The sequence below is a fragment of the Chinchilla lanigera genome, unplaced genomic scaffold (assembly GCF_000276665.1).
Source record: "Chinchilla lanigera isolate Chin_1 unplaced genomic scaffold, ChiLan1.0 scaffold00055, whole genome shotgun sequence".
Classification (NCBI taxonomy): domain Eukaryota; kingdom Metazoa; phylum Chordata; class Mammalia; order Rodentia; family Chinchillidae; genus Chinchilla; species Chinchilla lanigera.
In genome coordinates this window covers 7,407,872-7,425,733 of record NW_004955456.1, presented here as the reverse complement: position 1 = coordinate 7,425,733, position 17,862 = coordinate 7,407,872, and the positions used below count along the sequence as shown (strand labels likewise).

The window sequence follows — 17,862 nt, the reverse complement described above, 5'->3', positions numbered from 1 at the left end:
TAACTCGTGTTAGGTGATGGGGACATGGTTGTTTAATATAATATTATCAACTTTATATTTGAAATAATTCATAAAAATTTTAATGATTGGGCAAGAGGACACATGCCTGTAATCCCAGCACTAGGAGGCTGAGGCAGGAGGAACTGCAAGTTCAAGCTTAGCCTGGAAAACTTAATGAGACATCTCAAAATTAAAAGTGGGTTGGAGGTTGGGAATGTAGTAGCTCAGTGTGAAGGCCTTGGGTTCCATCCCCAGTACCAAAAAAAATAAGATTTAAATACAGGTCATAAAATTATGACCATACAGTGACATTTTGGTATATCTGGAGGGGAGTATTAGGAAAGCTTTTATATTTTCAAAGAAAAAATGCTCACCATATAAAATGAATAAAGTACAAAATTATAGAAATAAGGTCCTAAGCTTTAAATGTTTGTGCATATGCATGTATGTATATTTACATAGACACAGACAAAAGAAATAATCTGGAAAGGGAGAGGCTGCATTTATACTGTAACCTGTAGAATTACAGGTGACTTTAATTTATATACTGTCTCTTCTATATTCTCTGTGTTGAACTTACATAATTGAATTTTGGTCATCAAGACGCCTGCCTGGCCGTCCGGTGCTCCCTGGCCGGAGTAGCCCCCCATCTAGCGCCTGCGCCTCCCTTGCGGGCCCTTGTCACACACCTGTTCCTTGCAGATTGGCTTCACCACAGACCCCCGGATGGCCCGCTCCTCCCCCTACCCCACTGACGTGGCCCGCGTGGTCAACGCCCCCATCTTCCACGTGAATGCCGACGACCCCGAGGCAGTCATGTATGTGTGCAAGGTGGCGGCCGAGTGGAGAAGCACCTTCCACAAGGACGTGGTCGTTGATCTGGTGAGTGGTGCCAGGGGGGCTGACCCCCAAACCCAGCACCCCCTCCCCTTGGGGCTCTCCAGTGCCCTGCCTTATGGGCATCCAGCTTGTGGTGTTCCCTCGCCAGGAGCTCTGGGCTGAAGAGGGCCATTCATGGGCCCTGCTGGACTGCCTGGTTGCTTGGTGAATCAGGAGTTTGTGCTCCCAGACTCCTCTGGTGTCACCTCACTTGATAGTCATAGCAGCGTCACTGGGTGGGGGAAGCAGACAGACCCTAATTCCCGAGGGTGCAGCCTGGGAAGGGCAGGCCTGAGGCATGTTTCGCAGCGGGTGTTCCCCCTCGGGCCTGCCGCAGCCTCACACTGTCCGCCTGCTGTCCAGGTGTGCTACCGGCGCAATGGCCACAACGAGATGGACGAGCCCATGTTCACACAGCCGCTCATGTACAAGCAGATCCACAAGCAGAAGCCAGTGCTGCAGAAGTATGCGGAGCTGCTGGTGTCGCAGGGCGTAGTCAACCAGCCCGAGTACGAGGTGTGTCCTGGCAGCCTTTCCACCAGAGAAGGCCGCTACAAAGTAGTCCTCCCAGCAGGACCCCAGCAAAATAGTATGAAATATTTACAGCTATATCATTTCCGTGCATGACTTCTTAGAGGGGCCAGGTTCCGGAGATGCTCTAAAGGAGGTGTTCCTTAAGGCGGTGTTTGCAGGGAGTAAAAGATATTCTGAAGAGAAGGGGGCAGCTGTGCAGCGGTTTTCTAAGTTACCACTGATTGTGTGTAGGTGAGGGGTGAGAGCTGGGTTCCGCCAGGGGAAGGGAAGGGCCCTGTGTGCGGTGCACAGGAGGTCCTGGCTGGGTGAGCAGAGGGTGTGCAGGTAGTGTGAGGAGCTGCATGCCACCCGGCCAACACTGGAGTCCCAGCTCTTGAGTGGAGCCAGGCCTCCTGGGCAGCAGAGGAACTGGGAGAACTTGGCCCATTCTTAAGACAGAACTTGGGCCAGGGCTCCGACTCAAAGGAGTGCTTCTTGCCGGTGTAGATAGGGAAGACACTCAGGGCTGGGACAAAGTGCTGAAGGCTTCTCGCTGGGCTCGGGAAGGCTGTGCGCAGCGTGGAAGGTGCGCATGGCGGGGCGGTGGGCGTGAGGCCGCGGCTGCCCTGTGCTGACGTGGCTGTGGCTCCTCCACCCTCCAGGAGGAGATCTCCAAGTACGACAAGATCTGCGAGGAGGCCTTCACCAGATCCAAAGATGAGAAGATCCTGCACATCAAGCACTGGCTGGACTCCCCCTGGCCTGGTGAGCAGACCTGTGTGAGCCGGAGCCCTCTGCCCAGCTGGTGCACACCCCCGTCCCTCACACTGGGGCTCCCCGCGTGACCGTGGCCGGCACTGCAGAAGTCCTTTCCCAAGCAGGCGGCCTGCCTCAGCCTGTGCTCGCCTCCTAGGCTTCTTCACCCTGGATGGGCAGCCCCGGAGCATGTCCTGCCCCTCCACCGGCCTGGAGGAGGACGTCCTGACGCATATTGGGAACGTGGCCAGCTCTGTGCCCGTGGAGAACTTCACCATCCACGGAGGTAACCAGGCGGCAGCTGAGCGTGGAACCCTGCAGGGGCTCCCTCATTGAAGGAGGCAGCTGGTTGGTGTGGCCGCCGCCCCCCGCCCTCCGCTTCCTGCAGTGGGGTCTCAGCCTGCTGAGCGGCAGAGGGGAGACCGGGAGGTCACCTCCTTGCCTGGAGTCCGGTGAAGAGGCCCTGTGGTCTCCAGGCTCACGGGGGCGGAGGTGAGGCCGTGTGGGCTGAGCTGCAGGGCTGTGTGGGCGTTCCCCGCAGGTCTGAGCCGGATCTTGAAGACACGCAAGGAGCTGGTGAAGAACCGGACTGTGGACTGGGCTCTGGCAGAGTACATGGCGTTCGGCTCGCTCCTCAAGGAGGGCATCCACGTCCGGCTGAGCGGCCAGGATGTGGAGCGGGGCACCTTCAGGTAATGAAGGGCTTCCTCGCTCACCGTTCAGAAGCACAGATGGGAGGGCAGGGCTGGGGGCTGGTTTTCCAGCAGGGGCTGTGTCCCGGTGCCAGGCTGCCGCCCTCTCCCCGGTTTGGGCATGCTCCTGTGCAGGCAGGGAGCCGGGCCTGGCGAGTCTGTGGGCCTTGCTGTTAAGTCTGCTGACTAACCCTGCTCCTGTGCCCAGCCACCGCCACCACGTGCTACACGACCAGAACGTGGACAAGAGAACCTGCATCCCCATGAACCACCTCTGGCCCAACCAGGCCCCCTATACCGTGTGCAACAGCTCCTTGTCGGAGTACGGCGTCCTGGGTGAGTGCCCGCGCTCCACCCACGGTTCCCCTGCCCGCTGGCTGGTGTCCCAGCGTGTCTGTGTTCCTCCTCCTCCGCCGCAGGCTTTGAGCTGGGCTTTGCTATGGCCAGCCCCAACGCCCTGGTCCTCTGGGAAGCCCAGTTTGGGGACTTCAACAACATGGCCCAGTGCATCATCGACCAGTTCATCTGCCCAGGCCAGGCCAAGTGGGTGCGGCAGAATGGCATTGTGCTGCTGCTGCCGCACGGCATGGAGGGCATGGTGAGCTCCGCCCTCCTCGCCACTGCTGAGGCTCTGGGGCCGCCTCCTGCCCAGCTGGGGTGGAGCTTCGCTTCTGGGCCTCAGCTGTGTGAGCAGTTGTCCAGGGGACACAATGCCCACAGCTCATGTCCTGTGGTTTGCTGGTGGACGGGAGGGGTCTGCCCTCTGCCACTGGGAGGAGGACAAAGGATGAGCAGGACGCCAGCCTGTGCGGTGCTGCTGACTCGTGTGTCCACTCCCAGGGCCCAGAGCACTCCTCCGCCCGTCCGGAGCGCTTCCTGCAGATGTGCAACGATGACCCCGACGTCCTGCCGGTGAGGGCACTGTCCCTTCCCTTTGGGACCTGCAGTGTGGCCCCACGCCCACTGCTCACCCCAGAGCAGGCCTCTCCAGGGCCCAGGAAGCTAAAGTGCAGGGGCTCCTTTCCCAGAGACACCTGTGTCGCTCGCGGCAAGCCCTCCTGGGGGGCATTGCTGTTGCTCAGGTTCAGGCAGGGTCCTTGGGGGAGGGGCCTCCAGTAACTTTAGATGAGCTCAATTAATTAAAATAGATAAATAAGCTCAGCCAGGTGTGGTGGTGCACGCCTGTAATCCCAGCACTCGGGAGGCTGAGGCAGGAGGATCTTTGGGAGTTCGAGGCCAGCCTAGGCTACAAAGTGAGCTTAAGGCCAGCTTGAACTGCATAGTGAGACTCTGTCTCAAAAAGACAAAAAAAAAAGACCAGCCTGGGCTACAAAGTGAGATCAACAACAGCCTGAACTGCATTAGCGAGACCCTATCTCACAAAGACCTAAATAAATAAATAAATAAATAAATGTAAGTAAGCAAGCAAGCAAGCTCAAAGAAAATGATTGGGAGTCAATCTGTACGAAAGAGCAGTGTGAGCATTAGGTGGGACCTGCAGCTGCTGACATGGGGGGTGCCACACCCAGCAGTAACCTACAGACGCTCCCGGGGGAGAGGGGAGGCCCAGAGGGACCTGTGTCCCTGGGCAGCCTCAGGTCTTCGGCTTCTACCCTAGAGTGGGTGCCCAAGGGGGTCCCCAGGCCCCTTGGTGCCCTGCGCTGCCCCGCAGAGTCCTCAGCACTGCCCCTCCCCGGCCTTCCCCTACCACAGGACCTCGGGGGAGCCAATTTTGACATCAGCCAGCTGTACGACTGCAACTGGGTGGTCGTCAACTGCTCCACGCCCGGCAACTTCTTCCATGTGCTGCGCCGGCAGATCCTGCTGCCCTTCCGGAAGCCGGTCAGTGCCGCGGGCGCCCCTTGCAGCCTCTGGCCTCAGAACGAACTAGCATCCAGAAATGTTCCTGGGTGGGGCGGGCTCCTGCGAAGGGATGTGGATGGGCAGGACGTGGTGTCAGGGATCCCGGCCCCGCTCTGCTGCCACCAGGGCGGCACCCGCTCACTGCCGCACTCCATCCGATGCAGCTGCAGGCCAGCCCTGTGGGGAGACATCTGTGTGAGCAGGTGGGGAAGCGGGGAGCCCCTCAGCTGGGCGTGAAGGGCGAGTAGAGGAGAAGATCTGGGTGAGGCTGCGGAGGCAGCATGCAGGGAGAGCGAGCCTGCCGTCCTAGGGCGCTGCAGGCCGCGGGCTTGGCCCGGTCTCAGCCCTCGCTGGGCTGAGGATGAGCGGCCTTCTTGCCAGCACCAAGGCGCAGCGCTCAGGCAGCCTGGGACCGCCCTGTGGGAGGTGGACACCTGCCAAGGGAAGATGACAGCAGAGAGACGGGCTCCTTCCCCGCGTGAGCGCTCAGAGAGAGTGGGGAGGCAGCGTGTCCTGTCCAGTCCTGCGCGGGGTGGGTGGACCTTGTCGTCAGCCTCCTGCCGAGTCTGCGAGACCCAGTCCGTCATCACAAGACCATTCTCTTTCAGTTAATCGTCTTCACCCCCAAATCCCTCCTGCGCCATCCCGAGGCCAGAACCAACTTTGACGAGATGCTTGCAGGTAGGTGTGAGGGGCCGGCCCTTCGGCAGAGTGATGGGCCTGGGAACCCCACTGCCCCTCGGGGATTGTGCGTGTGACCTCCCTGTGATCAAATGTGGAATGTTGCAGTTGGGCCGGGTACAGGCGGTCAGAAAGTTCAGGTTCTGGAGTATGTCCGCCTTTGGATTGCAAGATGAGGGCTGTTCAGCCTGCATTTGGCTCTCTGGGTGGTGTCCTTGAGGCTGACACACACAGTAGTGAGCAGTGCCGCTCTGTGCACGGCCACAGTCTGTCCACGCCCCAGGGTCGGTGAGCATGTGCCGGGCTTCCATGTTTAGCGCTTGTGAGTGATGCTGCTTCGAGCACGGGCGTACAGACGCTTCAAGGCTTTGCTCTCAGTTCTGTTGTGTACCCAGAAGTGGAGCTGCTGGACCATATGCTAATGCTATTTTTAATTTTCTGAGGAGCCGCCAAACCCTTCCACAGCAGTTCTGCACAAGGGTCCAATTTCTCCACATCCTCAGCACTTGTGTGTGTGTGTGTGTGTGTGTGTGTGTGTGTGTTGGGGTTTGGGTTTTGTTTTTTGTTTGGGTCTGGGTCTCACTGTGTAGCCCAGGCTTTCCTTGAACTCACAGCGTTCCTCCCTCCTCAGCCCCGCTAGTGCTGGGATTGCAGGAGTGGGCCGGCACACCTGGCTGTGGTCCTGTTTTTAAGTAGCCATTCTGCTGCCTGTAAAGTGGCATTTCAATGCGGTTTTGATGTGCATTTCTCTGATTGGTGGCAGTGCACATCTTTCCTTTTTTGGTGCCAAGAATTGAACTCAGGACCTTGTGCTTGCCAGGCAGGCGCTATGCCACTGAGCTACGTCTCTGGCCTCTTTTCATGAGTTTTTTGGCCATTTGTACATTGTCTTTAAAGAACTGTCCAAATCCTTTGCCCATTTTCAAGTCCGGTTGGTTTTTCTTGCTGAGTTTGAAGTTTGTATATTTTGTTTATCAGTCCTTTATCAGGCCAGGTATGGTGGCACAAACCTGTAATCCCAGCACTCAGGAGGCTGAGGCAGGAGGCTCTTGTGAGTTCAGGCCAGCCTGGGCTATAAAATGAGTTCAAGGCTAGCACAAACTGCATAGCAGATGCCTCTCAAAAAGACAAAAAAAAACTTTATCACGTACATAATACACAAATTTTTTTCTCATTCTGTAAGTTGCTTTTTTTGACAATGTCTTGTGAAGTTTTTACCCCATTTTGTTTTGTTGTACTGAGGAGTGAATTCATGCTAAGCTACATCCCCAGCCCTTTTTATATGCCATATTTTGAGACACAGTCTCTGCAAGTTTCTAAGTTGCCTAGGCAGGGCCTGAACATGTAACCCTCCTGCCTCAGCCTCCCCAAGTGCTAGGATTATAGGCATGCATACTACCACACCCAGCTGTCCTGTTTGAAGAATTTTGTAGTTTTAGCTCTTATAGTTAGTTCTTTGACCCACTTTGAGTGAATTTTGCATATACTATTAAGTAAAGGGCTGGACATCATTCCTGTCAGGTAGATTTCCAGTATTCCCGCTACTGTCTGTCAGAGACTCCTCTCCTGCTGAGTGGCCTTGGCCCTGTTGGAAATCTGACCTTGGGAGGTTTATCCTGGCTCTGTTCTCCTCTGCTGGTCTGTGTGTGTCTGTCTAAGCCACTGCCATGCTGGTGTGATTGCTGGATTTTGGGGTGGAATTTTTTTTTTTTTTTTTTTTTTTTTTAGTATCGGGTATTGAACTCAGGACCTTGCACTTGCCAGGCAGGCGCTCATGCCACTGAGCTATATCCCCAGCCTCATTGGGGTGGAATATTCTCTTAGTTGAGATCGGGGAGTATGGCACTCTAATCTTACATCTTCCATTCCATAAACTCAGCCTGTGTTTAGTTTTGTTTTTTGTGGTAGTGGGGATTGAATGCAAGGCCTTCACACTGAGCTGCATTCCTGGCTCTTTTTCCAGGTTTTATTTTGAGGCAGAGTCTCAGCTCAACATGTAGCCCAGGATGCACTTAAACCTGTGATCCTCCTGCCTCAGTTTCCAGAGTGCTAGGATTACAGGCGCACGCCACCACGCCCGGCTGGGGATGTTTTTGTTCTTGTTTTTTATGCATTCTTTAGGGTTGTCTGTATTTAACACCATGTCGCCTGTGAGCAGTGGTCATTTTTCTTTCTTTCTTTTCAATTTTAATGTTCCTATTTGTGGCAAGAGTGGACACTTAGCCCGGTTCCTGGCCTTGGACAGTAGCTTGCAGCCTCTGATCCTCGGGGCAGCTTGTGCTGTGGGTTTTCCCTGTAGCCGTATAGCATTGGCCTCGGGGTGTTCTCATCACTGGCGCAGGCCCCGTGGCGGTTTCTCCCTGGGCTCTGTGCCATTGTCTCTCCTGCGTGTCCCCTGCTGGCAGCATAGGCTGTTATGGTTGTAGAGGCGTGAGGATCTCAGTGGAGACGCGGGCGTTGTAGCGTAGTCTCCCACACGCTGCTCTGCAGACGGAAGCCATCACGGGCAGCCGTGGCCCAGCCCTGGCCGGGGTCCTCTGCCTGCACGCAGAGCGAGTGCCCCAGAGAGAGCCAGCCCAGCGTGGGACTGTCTTGCAGGAACGTACTTCCAGCGGGTGATCCCGGAAGACGGCCCTGCAGCACAGGACCCCAGCCAGGTGAAGCGGCTTCTCTTCTGCACTGGCAAGGTGTACTACGACCTCACCCGGGAGCGCAAGGCCAGGGGCATGGCCGAGCAGGTGGCCATCACGAGGATCGAGCAGGTGAGGGCGGAGCGTCACCGCCTGGCCCCGTTCCAGAGCTCCCCCGCCCTGAGCATCCCCGCCTGATCTGACTGACCCCTGCTCTGTCCCAGCTGTCGCCATTCCCCTTCGACCTCCTGCTGAAGGAGGCACAGAAGTACCCCAACGCCGAGCTGGTGTGGTGCCAGGAGGAGCACAAGAACCAGGGCTACTACGACTACGTGAAGCCGAGGCTCCGGACCACCATCGACCGTGCCAAGCCCGTGTGGTGAGGGGATGGGCCGCCGTGAGGGACTGGGGGGGCACACTCAGGTTGCCGCCCTCACCGCCCCCTGTGCCCCTCGCAGGTACGTTGGCCGTGACCCAGCTGCTGCCCCGGCCACCGGCAATAAGAAGACCCACCTGACGGAGCTGCAGCGCTTCCTGGACATGGCTTTTGACCTGGACGCCTTCAAGAAATTCTCCTAGACGCTCCTGGGCTCCCCCGCGCGGCCCACACCACAATCACAATGCCCCTTGCTTCTGACTAAAGCGTCGTGGCGCCTCGGCACTGCCCGCCCTCCGCCCTCACTGCACTGCACCTCACTCGCCGCCCTGCCGCTGCCCCCGAGCCGCCGCCGCCCGCTCGCCCTGCCGCATCTGTCCCGCTGAGGGGCGGCCAGGGCCGGTGGGGAGCAGGAGGAGGGCGCGCTCACCCCACCTCTCACCCCCTGAGCAGGAACAGAGCCTAGGGTGGCTTCCCGGGTCACTGACAGTCCTTGTCACTCAGCAGGGCCGGCCCGTCACCAGGACCAGGGGTAGCTGCGTCTTGCTGGCTGAACCCAGGAAGCCACGAGGGCGCCACGGCTAGCAGGGCTTGCCAGGGGGCCTTTGTGTGGGGGAGGGCACCGTGGGGGTGGGTGCGGCCGTGTAGTGACCATCCTCGGATGCTCTCTGAGGGTCCCGGGCTGGGCTCGGGGCCATGTCCTGCCCACCCTACTGGGGGTCCCGCAGCAAGTCACTGGCCGCCCTGTCCTGCCCCTCCTGCCCCAGCCACTCCTCTTCCCGCGTGTCCAGGGACACAGTGGAGCCGTCCGTGCGTCTTTTCCCTCGCCGTGCCAAAGCAGGTCCGAAGCAGGAGCTGCGGTGAGGCAGGGTGGGCCAGTCGCCCTCCGTCCCCTCACCGACCACGGGGACAGATCCAATTTATTTATTTTGGTTAAAAAGAAAAAACAAAAACAACTTTGCATTGCATTGGCTTGACCCATAAACTAAGTTATCCACGGTTGTCTGCGCTGTTCTGTGTCTCACCGCCGCCCCACATCCCCTGCAGCAGGCGAGCTGGTGTCCAGCTCCTGCGCCGCAGGCCCTGGCGCAGCCCCGGTGAGATGCCCGCCTGTTACCGCGACGGCCTCACCGGAGCGGCAGGCGGGCAGGGGAGCTTGCTGCTCATGGTCTGGTGAACCCCGACCCACGTGGCCTCCAGGGAGGTGGCCCTGGCACCCGTGGCAGGGAGAGGAGCCGGGCCATTGTGGAGGCTGGCACCCAGGGAGCGGAGCCAGGTGGGTCCTGAGGCCTGCATGGGTTCCTCAAGCGGCCGGGCATGGCGACCCTGGGGACACTGACCAAGTGCCAGTGGAAGCCTCGGCAGTGAGCCAGGGGCTCCGTGCAGGCGGGGTCTGCAGCCTGAACACCGTGCATGAGGGACAGTGTGGCACTGCCACTGCCAGGCCGGAGTGGCGGTGGCTCCCCAGCAGATTTTGTTCTGTTCCGTGTCTTCGTTGGGTTCTTTTTGCCCCAGTCCCATGCTTCAGTTTTTATTTGTTCCCTTCCCTAAAGCGGGAAAAAACAGTCATTAGAGGAAAAGGCGAGATGACCAGCTCACTCCACTTGGGAGGCAGCTTCGGGGCCGGGCTGGCCAGCCCCCGCTCAGGAGAGCCTTCCGTCCTGTGGGCGCCACGTGGCTCCAGAGGCTTCGCCGCATCGCAGTTTGCGCAGCTGTCACGCTGCAGAGGATACTGCCGCCCCCCCCGCTCCCGGCCCCCCCACTCCCCAGTTCCCTTCGCTCCAGTAGAAGCAGGGCCTGGTGTAGGCGCCCGTGCAGCTCACTGCTCACTTCGGGGTGAGCAGGCTCCCCTTGGGAACAGCGCCTGGGGCTGCACAGAGATGGCGGGAGATCCCTGACCTGTGGCTTCGCAGCAAGACCCTCTGCCAGATCAGGGTCCAGCCTGCCACCCAGTTCCCTGGTGCCCGGGTGAACCAGAAGCCACCACAAGTGGGGCTGAGCCCCGAGCCTCCTCACGCCCTCCTCACACCCCTCCAGCTGCAGGCACTCAGGTTGCTGTGGGGACCCCTATGAGCCCCCAGGTACCAGGTCCACTGGACCCTGGCTGGAGGGCACTCTTGCCCCCCTCTGCTGGAGTTGGGGGCTTGTGGCCCTGGGACCTGCAGACACCCCACCTGAGAGGTGGGTGCCAGCTGCGGCCTGGGTGCCCTTGCATGGACACCTGGGCTGTGTTCTCTTCCTGCCCGACCTCTGCCGTGGCCTCGAGGAACCAGCCGGCCCTGGTGGAGGCTGTGCTGCGAGCTGAGGCCGCACAGCCGGGTGACCTTGCGGGCAGCTCCGGGTCAGGCCGTCCCTCCTGCCTGTGTCCACGGGCCCCTCTGCTGGCCCAGGCTGGGCTGTGGCTCAGGGGCTCGTGTCGCTTAGTTCTGGAGCTGGGGAAGCGCAGGCCAGGGAGGAAGGCAGGGGGACCTGTGTGAGCAGGCTGGCCAGTCCAGAGGCCCTACCTGCCGGGGTGGAGGTTGGGGGCGGAAGCGAGATCAGGTGGGAAAGGTTAAGCCACCTCACCCCCGAGCCTGGGGAAACAAGTTGGGAGATGACAGAAGCAGGCAGAGATGCCGGCGACATACAGGTCACATGAAGGACAGGGTGGGGGCCAGCCCCGCCCCCACCCACTCAGACTTGGTCTCCCCAGATTTCCCTTGTTAGCCAGGCTGGAGCCCCCCACACGGGGCACAATGCCTGGGGCGTGGAGGGTTCCCAGGCGGCGGGACGCTGCTTGTCCAGTGGGCAAGGGAAGCGGGCCGGTGCTGTGGCTGCGAGGCACTGGGCTTCCTCCTTGGGGTGCACACGGCCAGGCCGCAGGGAGCCAGCGCTGCCGGGCTTTCCCGAAGCCGGGGTAGGCGCCCTCGTGCCCCTCTGCGTGCCTCGTCCAGGAAGGGCCCTGGGCGCAGTTCCCTGCCGGGTGCTGGCTGCAGAAATGAGCGTGGAAGGCGGGTGCGGGTGCCTCGTGTGCTTTCTGCAGAAGTCCGAAGAACCTGCCCATCGGCTGCGGGAGGCCAGTCACCCCACTGCTGCAGGAACCTCCGCCAGCCTCAGCGCGGCCAGCCCTGCGTCCTGCGCTGCTCACTGTGAAAGGTGCCATTGCTTCTCGTTTGTACAGCCTCTTGGGGCAGGCCAGCTAAGACTTATTTTTTCTTTTTGAGACAGGGTCTCACTGTACAGTTCAGGCTGGCCTTGAGCTCCCTTTGTAGCCCACGCCGGCCTCGAACTCATAGCAACCCTCCTGCCTCGGCCTCCTGAGTGCTGGGATTACAGTTGTGTGCCACCACGCCCGGCTTGGCTGCTAAGACTGAGGGTGGAGACGTTGCATTTTTGATGGAAGGGCCCTTAGTCCTCACCCGTGAGCAGATTATGTGGACGTCTTGGGGGGGCAGCAGGCATGAGGCACTGAGTGCAGAGAGTAGCAGCCTTGCCTTGGGGCCCTTGCAGGGAAGCCAGACCCAGCAACATGCGCACACAGGCATGACCTGCTCAGGGCCAGCGGCAGGGCCGAGCCGCACCCCATCCGGCAGGAGCTCCTCCTCCTTATCCGTGCTGGCCCCAAGCTGGCCGCTCCCCACTCCCACCCCTGGCCGCTGTCCCCTCTCTGAAGCAGTGGAGACACTGTACCTGGTGACTGAGATGGTGAGAGCCCTGGGCTAGTAATTAACACCTACCGCCCCCAGCCCCAGGGAGCTGAGAAGAACACAGCCAGGCTCCCGGAGATTTCCTCGCTTCGGCCCCACCCTTATTTGCCAAGACATAACTGCTGTCAATCAGACCGCTCCCCCTCTTACTTCCCAAAACTCCTCCAGGATCCCTGGGCCCTCCCAGACACAGGGACACCAGCAGCCACTCTGCCTAGAGCTGTCTGCCCTGCCTGCAGGGGGCTCAAATTTAGACCAAGCAGCAGAATTGAGTTTGGGCCAATCAGGAGATTCGAATCAGAAGGCTTGTGTTCAGATCATTTTGGGGCGATCAGCAGACTCAAATGTGGGCCAAGCCACGTGTGGTGGCGCACACCTATAACCCCAGCACTTGGTAGGTTGAGGCAGGAAGGTCATTGTGAGTTCGAGACCAGCCTGGGCTACAGCGTGAGCTCAAGACCAGCCTGAACTGCATAGTGAGACTCTGTCACAAAAAAGACCAAAAAAAAAGAAAAAGAAAGGAAATACAGGCCAATCACAGGCTTGCAGCTGCTATATAAACACATTCCCTGTTCTCTGACTGGTCTAGGAGGCTCCCTGCAAGGTGCCTGTTCCCCTTGGCCACAGTGCAGTTCCTGCCCAAATAAAGCCTAGCTCCAGGAGTCCTGCCTGATTTATTTCGCAGGTAGTTTGGGCCTAAAGATTCCTATAAAACCCCCTGAGATTCTTACCCTGAGTAGTGTGGATGGAGCAGCTACTTGAAAAAAAGCTATAAGCAGCTGGGTGTGGTGACACATGCCTGTAATCCCAGGAGGCTGAGGCAGGAAGATCGCTGCGAGTTTGAGGCCAGCCTGGGCTCCATAGTGAGACTGTCTCAAGCAAACTAAAAACAGAGCTATAAGCACTAGAGGATATTAACCCTAAAGAGCTCTGGAGACAGCAACCGGTGGAGTGTAGACCCGGAGTGAATGAGGGTATCTGGGCTTAGCTGGCATCAACCTGTGGGCCACCAGCAGCAGCAGACCAGCAACTGGCTAAGTTGGCCAGTGGCACCTGGCAGTAGCTGGTATCATCTGGTGGCATCAGAGCCCAGAGCTGTGACACTAAGGCTGGGGACCTTTGGCAAGCAAAGCCCAGGGGAGCTAGCAGCTCTTGGCCGATTCGGAATTTCTGTCTGCATTGACCGAAAGAACCCTTAACTCATGTTGACAGGGGGAGCTGGGGTGGGGAGGCAGGTGACAGTGGGGAAGCAGGTCCTGCCTGCACACTGAGCTACATCCCCAGCCCCTTTTATTCTGAGACAGGATCTCCCTAAGTCACCAAGTTGCCCAGGCTGGGCTCAAACTTGGGACCCTCCTGCCCCAGCCTCTCAGAATGGTGGGCTCACAGGAGTGCGGGTGCACGCCCAGCTTCAGTGTGGGCACTGACGCTAACAGTGAAGAGGCAGCGTGCGCTCGAGACCCGTAAGCAACAGGCTGAAATGTCCCCACCTGTCCGCCCTGCCATGGCCTCGCAGGGCATGAAGGAAGTCAGCTAACCCAAATCACTGGGAGGTGCGGCACAATTATCAATTTTATTAAATCTCTACCCTCACGTCCGTGATGTTTTAAAATCCCGTTACTGGGTTGGGTGTAGTGGTGCACGCCTGTAATCCCAGCACTTGGGAGGCTGAGGCAGGAGGATCATTTCAAGTTTGAGACCAGCCTGGGCTACAAAATGAGCTCAAGGCCAGCCTGACCTGCATAGTGAGACCCTGTCTCAAAAAGGCAACATAAGTAAATTAATTAATTAATTAAAATCCCGTTAGGGACGGGGGGAGGGGTATGCCAGGTGCGAAGCCATGAGTCACATCCAGGAGACCGAGACCACCGTGCAGGTCCTGTGTTGGGTTGGCCTCCTTCCTGCTGACGTGGCATTTCCACAGGAAAAGGCAACTGACCGACAAACTGACACACAGACCAGTGATTCCTGTCCAGGTACCTAGCCACTGCCTAGTCTGAAATAACAGAAGTGAGGCCGCCACCCCAAGGAAAGCAATGGAGCATGTTTGTTACCAATAAGAATCCAGCTTTTGAGAGAAACTTCAAACTTTGGAAAACTTGTGTTCACCACCATGATCTTAGGCGTCACTGGCATTATGATCTTGTACCACCCTCACATATGTCACATTTCCCAGGGTTTAAAGAGTGTTGCTAAGCCGCGGGAGGTGGCACACATCTGTAACCCCAGCGATCTGGGAGGCTGAGGCAGGAGGATCACAAGTTCAGTCCCAAACAGGACAATTTAGACCGTTTCAAAGTAAATAAATAAAAATGAAAGGGCTAGGGCCATAGCTCAATGCATGGTGAGGCAGGAAGTTTATAAACCAGAGTTTAGAGCAGGTGCAGGCACTTGTTCAAGGCCAAAGAGCAAAGAGGCTAGAGACAGATTCGAACCCAGGCAGCCAGACTCCCGAAGCCCAGGCATTGGCGCGAAGAGCCCTGTGACACAGGAGAGAACCGCGGCTGCACATCCGAGTGCGTGGATGGGCAAGAAGGCAAACACCGAATCAAGGGAACAAGCCGCTGCACTTCCTCAGACCGGAAGCAGGATGTGTGGGAATCCAGGACAGGGCCCCTGGGCACGGGGCACGCCGTCCGCCCAGTGCGACTCTGCGGGGCGGCCGCACGGGCCGTCTGTGCCGTCTGGGTCTGTGCTTCTTTCCTAGAGTGAATGCTTATTTTAGCTGAGCATGGCAGCACATCCCTGTAATCCCAGCACTCTGGAGGCTGAGGCAGGAGGATCCCCATCAGTTCCAGGCCAGCTCTTGTTTCTGTTTTGTTTTTGTTGTTTCTGTTTTTTGAGACAGGGTCTTGCTCTGTAGTTCAGACCAGTGTTGAACTTGTTCTGAGCCCTCCTACCAGCCCCTGGAGTGCTGTGGATTCTGGGCTTGCGCCACCACTCCTGGCTTAGGCGATTTCCTTGGTATACAGTGTCGCAGAGGGCGTTCACATGAACCAAGATGGCTGCAACGTCCCTGACATCACGATCTTGTCCCACCCTCACACACGTCACACGCAGCCATCCTTGAGCAGGGTGTTGTCTGGTCCAGAGCATGTGTGGCGGGGTCCCGCAGTCTCTGTGGCAGCAAGGTGCGCACTGAGGGACCGGCTCAGAGTGCATCCCCTGCACCCCAGCACGGTGGAGAGATCAGCAACAACGTGGCTAAGGGTGTTTGTGGGCTTATCTCAGCCACTCTGAGGCTGAGGCAACCAATGCCTGATCCCAGGAGTTTGATACCAGCCTGGGCAACACAGCAAGATCCTGTCTCAAACAGGACAAAACCAAAAAGCCTTGGGAAAAATAACAGCATATGAAAACTTATTTGGGGGGCGCAGTACTGGGGATTGAACTCATAGCCTTTGTGCTGAGCTACATCCTCCCATCTCTTTTAAAAATTTGAATCAGGTGGGGCTGGGGATTTAGCTCAGTGGCACAGCACCTGCCTGGCAAGTGCAAGGTTGTAAGTTCGATTCCTAGTACTGAAAAAAAAAAATTTGAGTCAGGGTCTCATTAAAAATTGGCCCAACTGGCCTCAAACTCGGGATCCTCCTGCTTCAGCCTCCCAGTGTGCTGGAATTATAGGTGTGCACCACCCTGCCCAGCTGACATAAGAAAAATTTTTGAGCCGGGTGTGGTGACAAACACCCATGACCTCAGCACTAGAGATTGAGGCAGGAGAGCTGCCTTGAGTGCCAAGACAGCCAGGGCTGGATCCTGAGTAGGAAGAGACCAGCAGCAGCTTCCAAAGGCCCAGACACCCGAAGTGAGGACACCCTGCTCCATCCAGGGGCCCAGAGAAGGCCCCGGGGTGCCTGCTCCTTTCTGGATAATGGTTTGTTGTTGTTTTTGAGACAGGGTCTTGAACCAGGCACGGTGGAGCATGCCTGTAATCCCAGCACTTGGGAGGCTGAGGCAGGAGGATTGTTGTGAGTTCGAGACCAGCCTGGGCTCCAAAGTGAGCTCAAGGCCAGCCTGAATTGCATAGCGAGACCCTGTCTCAAAAAGACCCCCCCCCCAAAAAAAAATTAATGTGTGGTGTCCATGGACAGAAAACTAAATGGAGGGGCCCATACAGTGGGATATTAGTGAGCCCTGAAAAGGAAGTTCTCATATGGAAAAGCCTGGAAGACATGATGCTGAATGAAATGGTCACAAAAATACCCACTCTACAAACTCCCAGGAGATGTTTAGTGCACACAAGGGGGCAGCCAGGGCTGGGGAAGAGAAAAAGCCCTGGAGATCCATGGCTGCTACAGCTGAACATATGAAAATGACCAGAAAAGCTGGGCGTGGTGGCGCACACTTGTAATCCCAGCACTCAGGAGGCTGAGGCAGGAGAATCACTGCGAGTGAGACCCTGTCTCAAAAAGACTAAAAAGAAAAAAAAAAAAAGAAAGAAAGAAAGAAAGAAAAGAACCAAAATGGTAAATTCTGACCATTTTGTGACAATAAAAATAATAACTGTGGATAACTAGAAGAATATGGCCTCTCTTTTTTTTGGTCTTTTTGAGACAGGGTCTTGCTGTGCAGTTCAGGCTGGCCTTGAGCTCACTTTGGAGCCCAGGTTGGTCTCAAATTCACAACCAATCCTCCTGCCTCAACCTCCTGAGCGCTGGGACTACAGCGGTGCACCACCACGGTCCACCGAACTTTCTAAACTTAAGGCAGACAGAGTCCAGAATAGTTTAAAGAGTAGTAACAGTGTTCCATGTTGTCAGCGCTGGAGGCTTCCTCCGAGGTGGTTTTTACATTCCTTCTGTCTTGAGCAAAGAACCGGTCAAGAAAAGCACAAACGGCAGTGAGGTTTGTTTTGTTTTGTTTCAGCCAGGTGGCGCTATGCAGTTCAGGCTGGCCTTGAACTGGAAGAGCTCCTCCTGCCTCAGCCTCCCAAGTGCTGGGATTATAGGCGTGGGCTACCACGCCCTGCGGCGGTGAGGTTTTACGTTAAAGGAAGGAAAAGAAACAGGCTCCTGCAGAGCCAGTTTGAGCCAAGGAGAAGTAGGAAAACCAGGGGGTTCTCAGGGTGTGCGCAGGAGAGAACAGTGGCCCCGGAAAACCTGCAGAGTTCTTGCCAGAAGTCACCAGCTGGGCCTTGGGAACTGCTCTGCGCCTGCGTCCTGCATTTGTAATTAACAAGTAACGCCTACCTCCCCCGCCAGTTTTACCACACCCTAGTCTCCTGCCTCAACAGCTTTAGAAAGGTGCACACAGCTCGAGAGCAGCTCTTTGTTGCTGGCTCCAAGACCCTGATGGAGGGGCGGCGCAGGAAGCGTGGACGCAATGCGGAGGAAGATAAATTGTTCAGGGAAACAGCTTTTTTTTTTTCTTCCTGCTGTTGGGGAAGGGCCTCTGTATTGATCCACATCTCAGGAATTTTCTCAAAAAAAAAAAAAAAAAAATCCTGCCTAAAAAAAAAAAAAAAAAAATCCTGCCTCAGCCTCCCAAACGCTGGGATTACAGGTCTGCCACTCCAAGCCCGGCTCAATGTTTTTATTTTGAGCCAGGGTCTCACCAAGTCGCTGAGTTGCCCAGACTGGGCTCGAACTTGCATTCCTCCCGCCTCAGCCTCCCAGGGTGAGATTGCAGGCATTCTGGTTAGAGTTAGGGTTGGGACCCTATCAAGAACCGGTTCCCTAATGACACCAGGGTCTCTAGGCGCTCCTCCTCTCCATGCTCAGTCGGATGCCAGCGGCGTCTCAGGCTGACAGGACGGCGACACCAGCAGGGCCTCCCTCCCACCACGC

General features: G+C 57.1%; 1 protein-coding gene across 6 annotated transcripts in view; it reads left to right on the top strand.

The window, feature by feature from the left end:
• Ogdh (oxoglutarate (alpha-ketoglutarate) dehydrogenase (lipoamide)) overlaps nucleotides 1–9,391 on the top strand; it is a 68,547-nt gene extending 59,156 nt beyond the window's left edge. For all 6 annotated transcript variants that reach the window (XM_005396658.2, XM_005396655.1, XM_005396660.2 and 3 more), the window contains 13 exons: nucleotides 703–882; nucleotides 1,243–1,395; nucleotides 2,055–2,157; nucleotides 2,306–2,434; nucleotides 2,690–2,840; nucleotides 3,049–3,176; nucleotides 3,260–3,438; nucleotides 3,681–3,752; nucleotides 4,554–4,682; nucleotides 5,312–5,384; nucleotides 7,983–8,146; nucleotides 8,239–8,393; nucleotides 8,473–9,391. In XM_005396658.2, the coding sequence (XP_005396715.1) occupies nucleotides 703–882; nucleotides 1,243–1,395; nucleotides 2,055–2,157; nucleotides 2,306–2,434; nucleotides 2,690–2,840; nucleotides 3,049–3,176; nucleotides 3,260–3,438; nucleotides 3,681–3,752; nucleotides 4,554–4,682; nucleotides 5,312–5,384; nucleotides 7,983–8,146; nucleotides 8,239–8,393; nucleotides 8,473–8,593 (1,737 nt within the window). In that variant the 3' untranslated portion in view covers nucleotides 8,594–9,391. The remainder of the gene's footprint in view (nucleotides 1–702; nucleotides 883–1,242; nucleotides 1,396–2,054; nucleotides 2,158–2,305; nucleotides 2,435–2,689; nucleotides 2,841–3,048; nucleotides 3,177–3,259; nucleotides 3,439–3,680; nucleotides 3,753–4,553; nucleotides 4,683–5,311; nucleotides 5,385–7,982; nucleotides 8,147–8,238; nucleotides 8,394–8,472) is intronic.
• The last annotated feature ends 8,471 nt before the right edge of the window (nucleotides 9,392–17,862 follow it).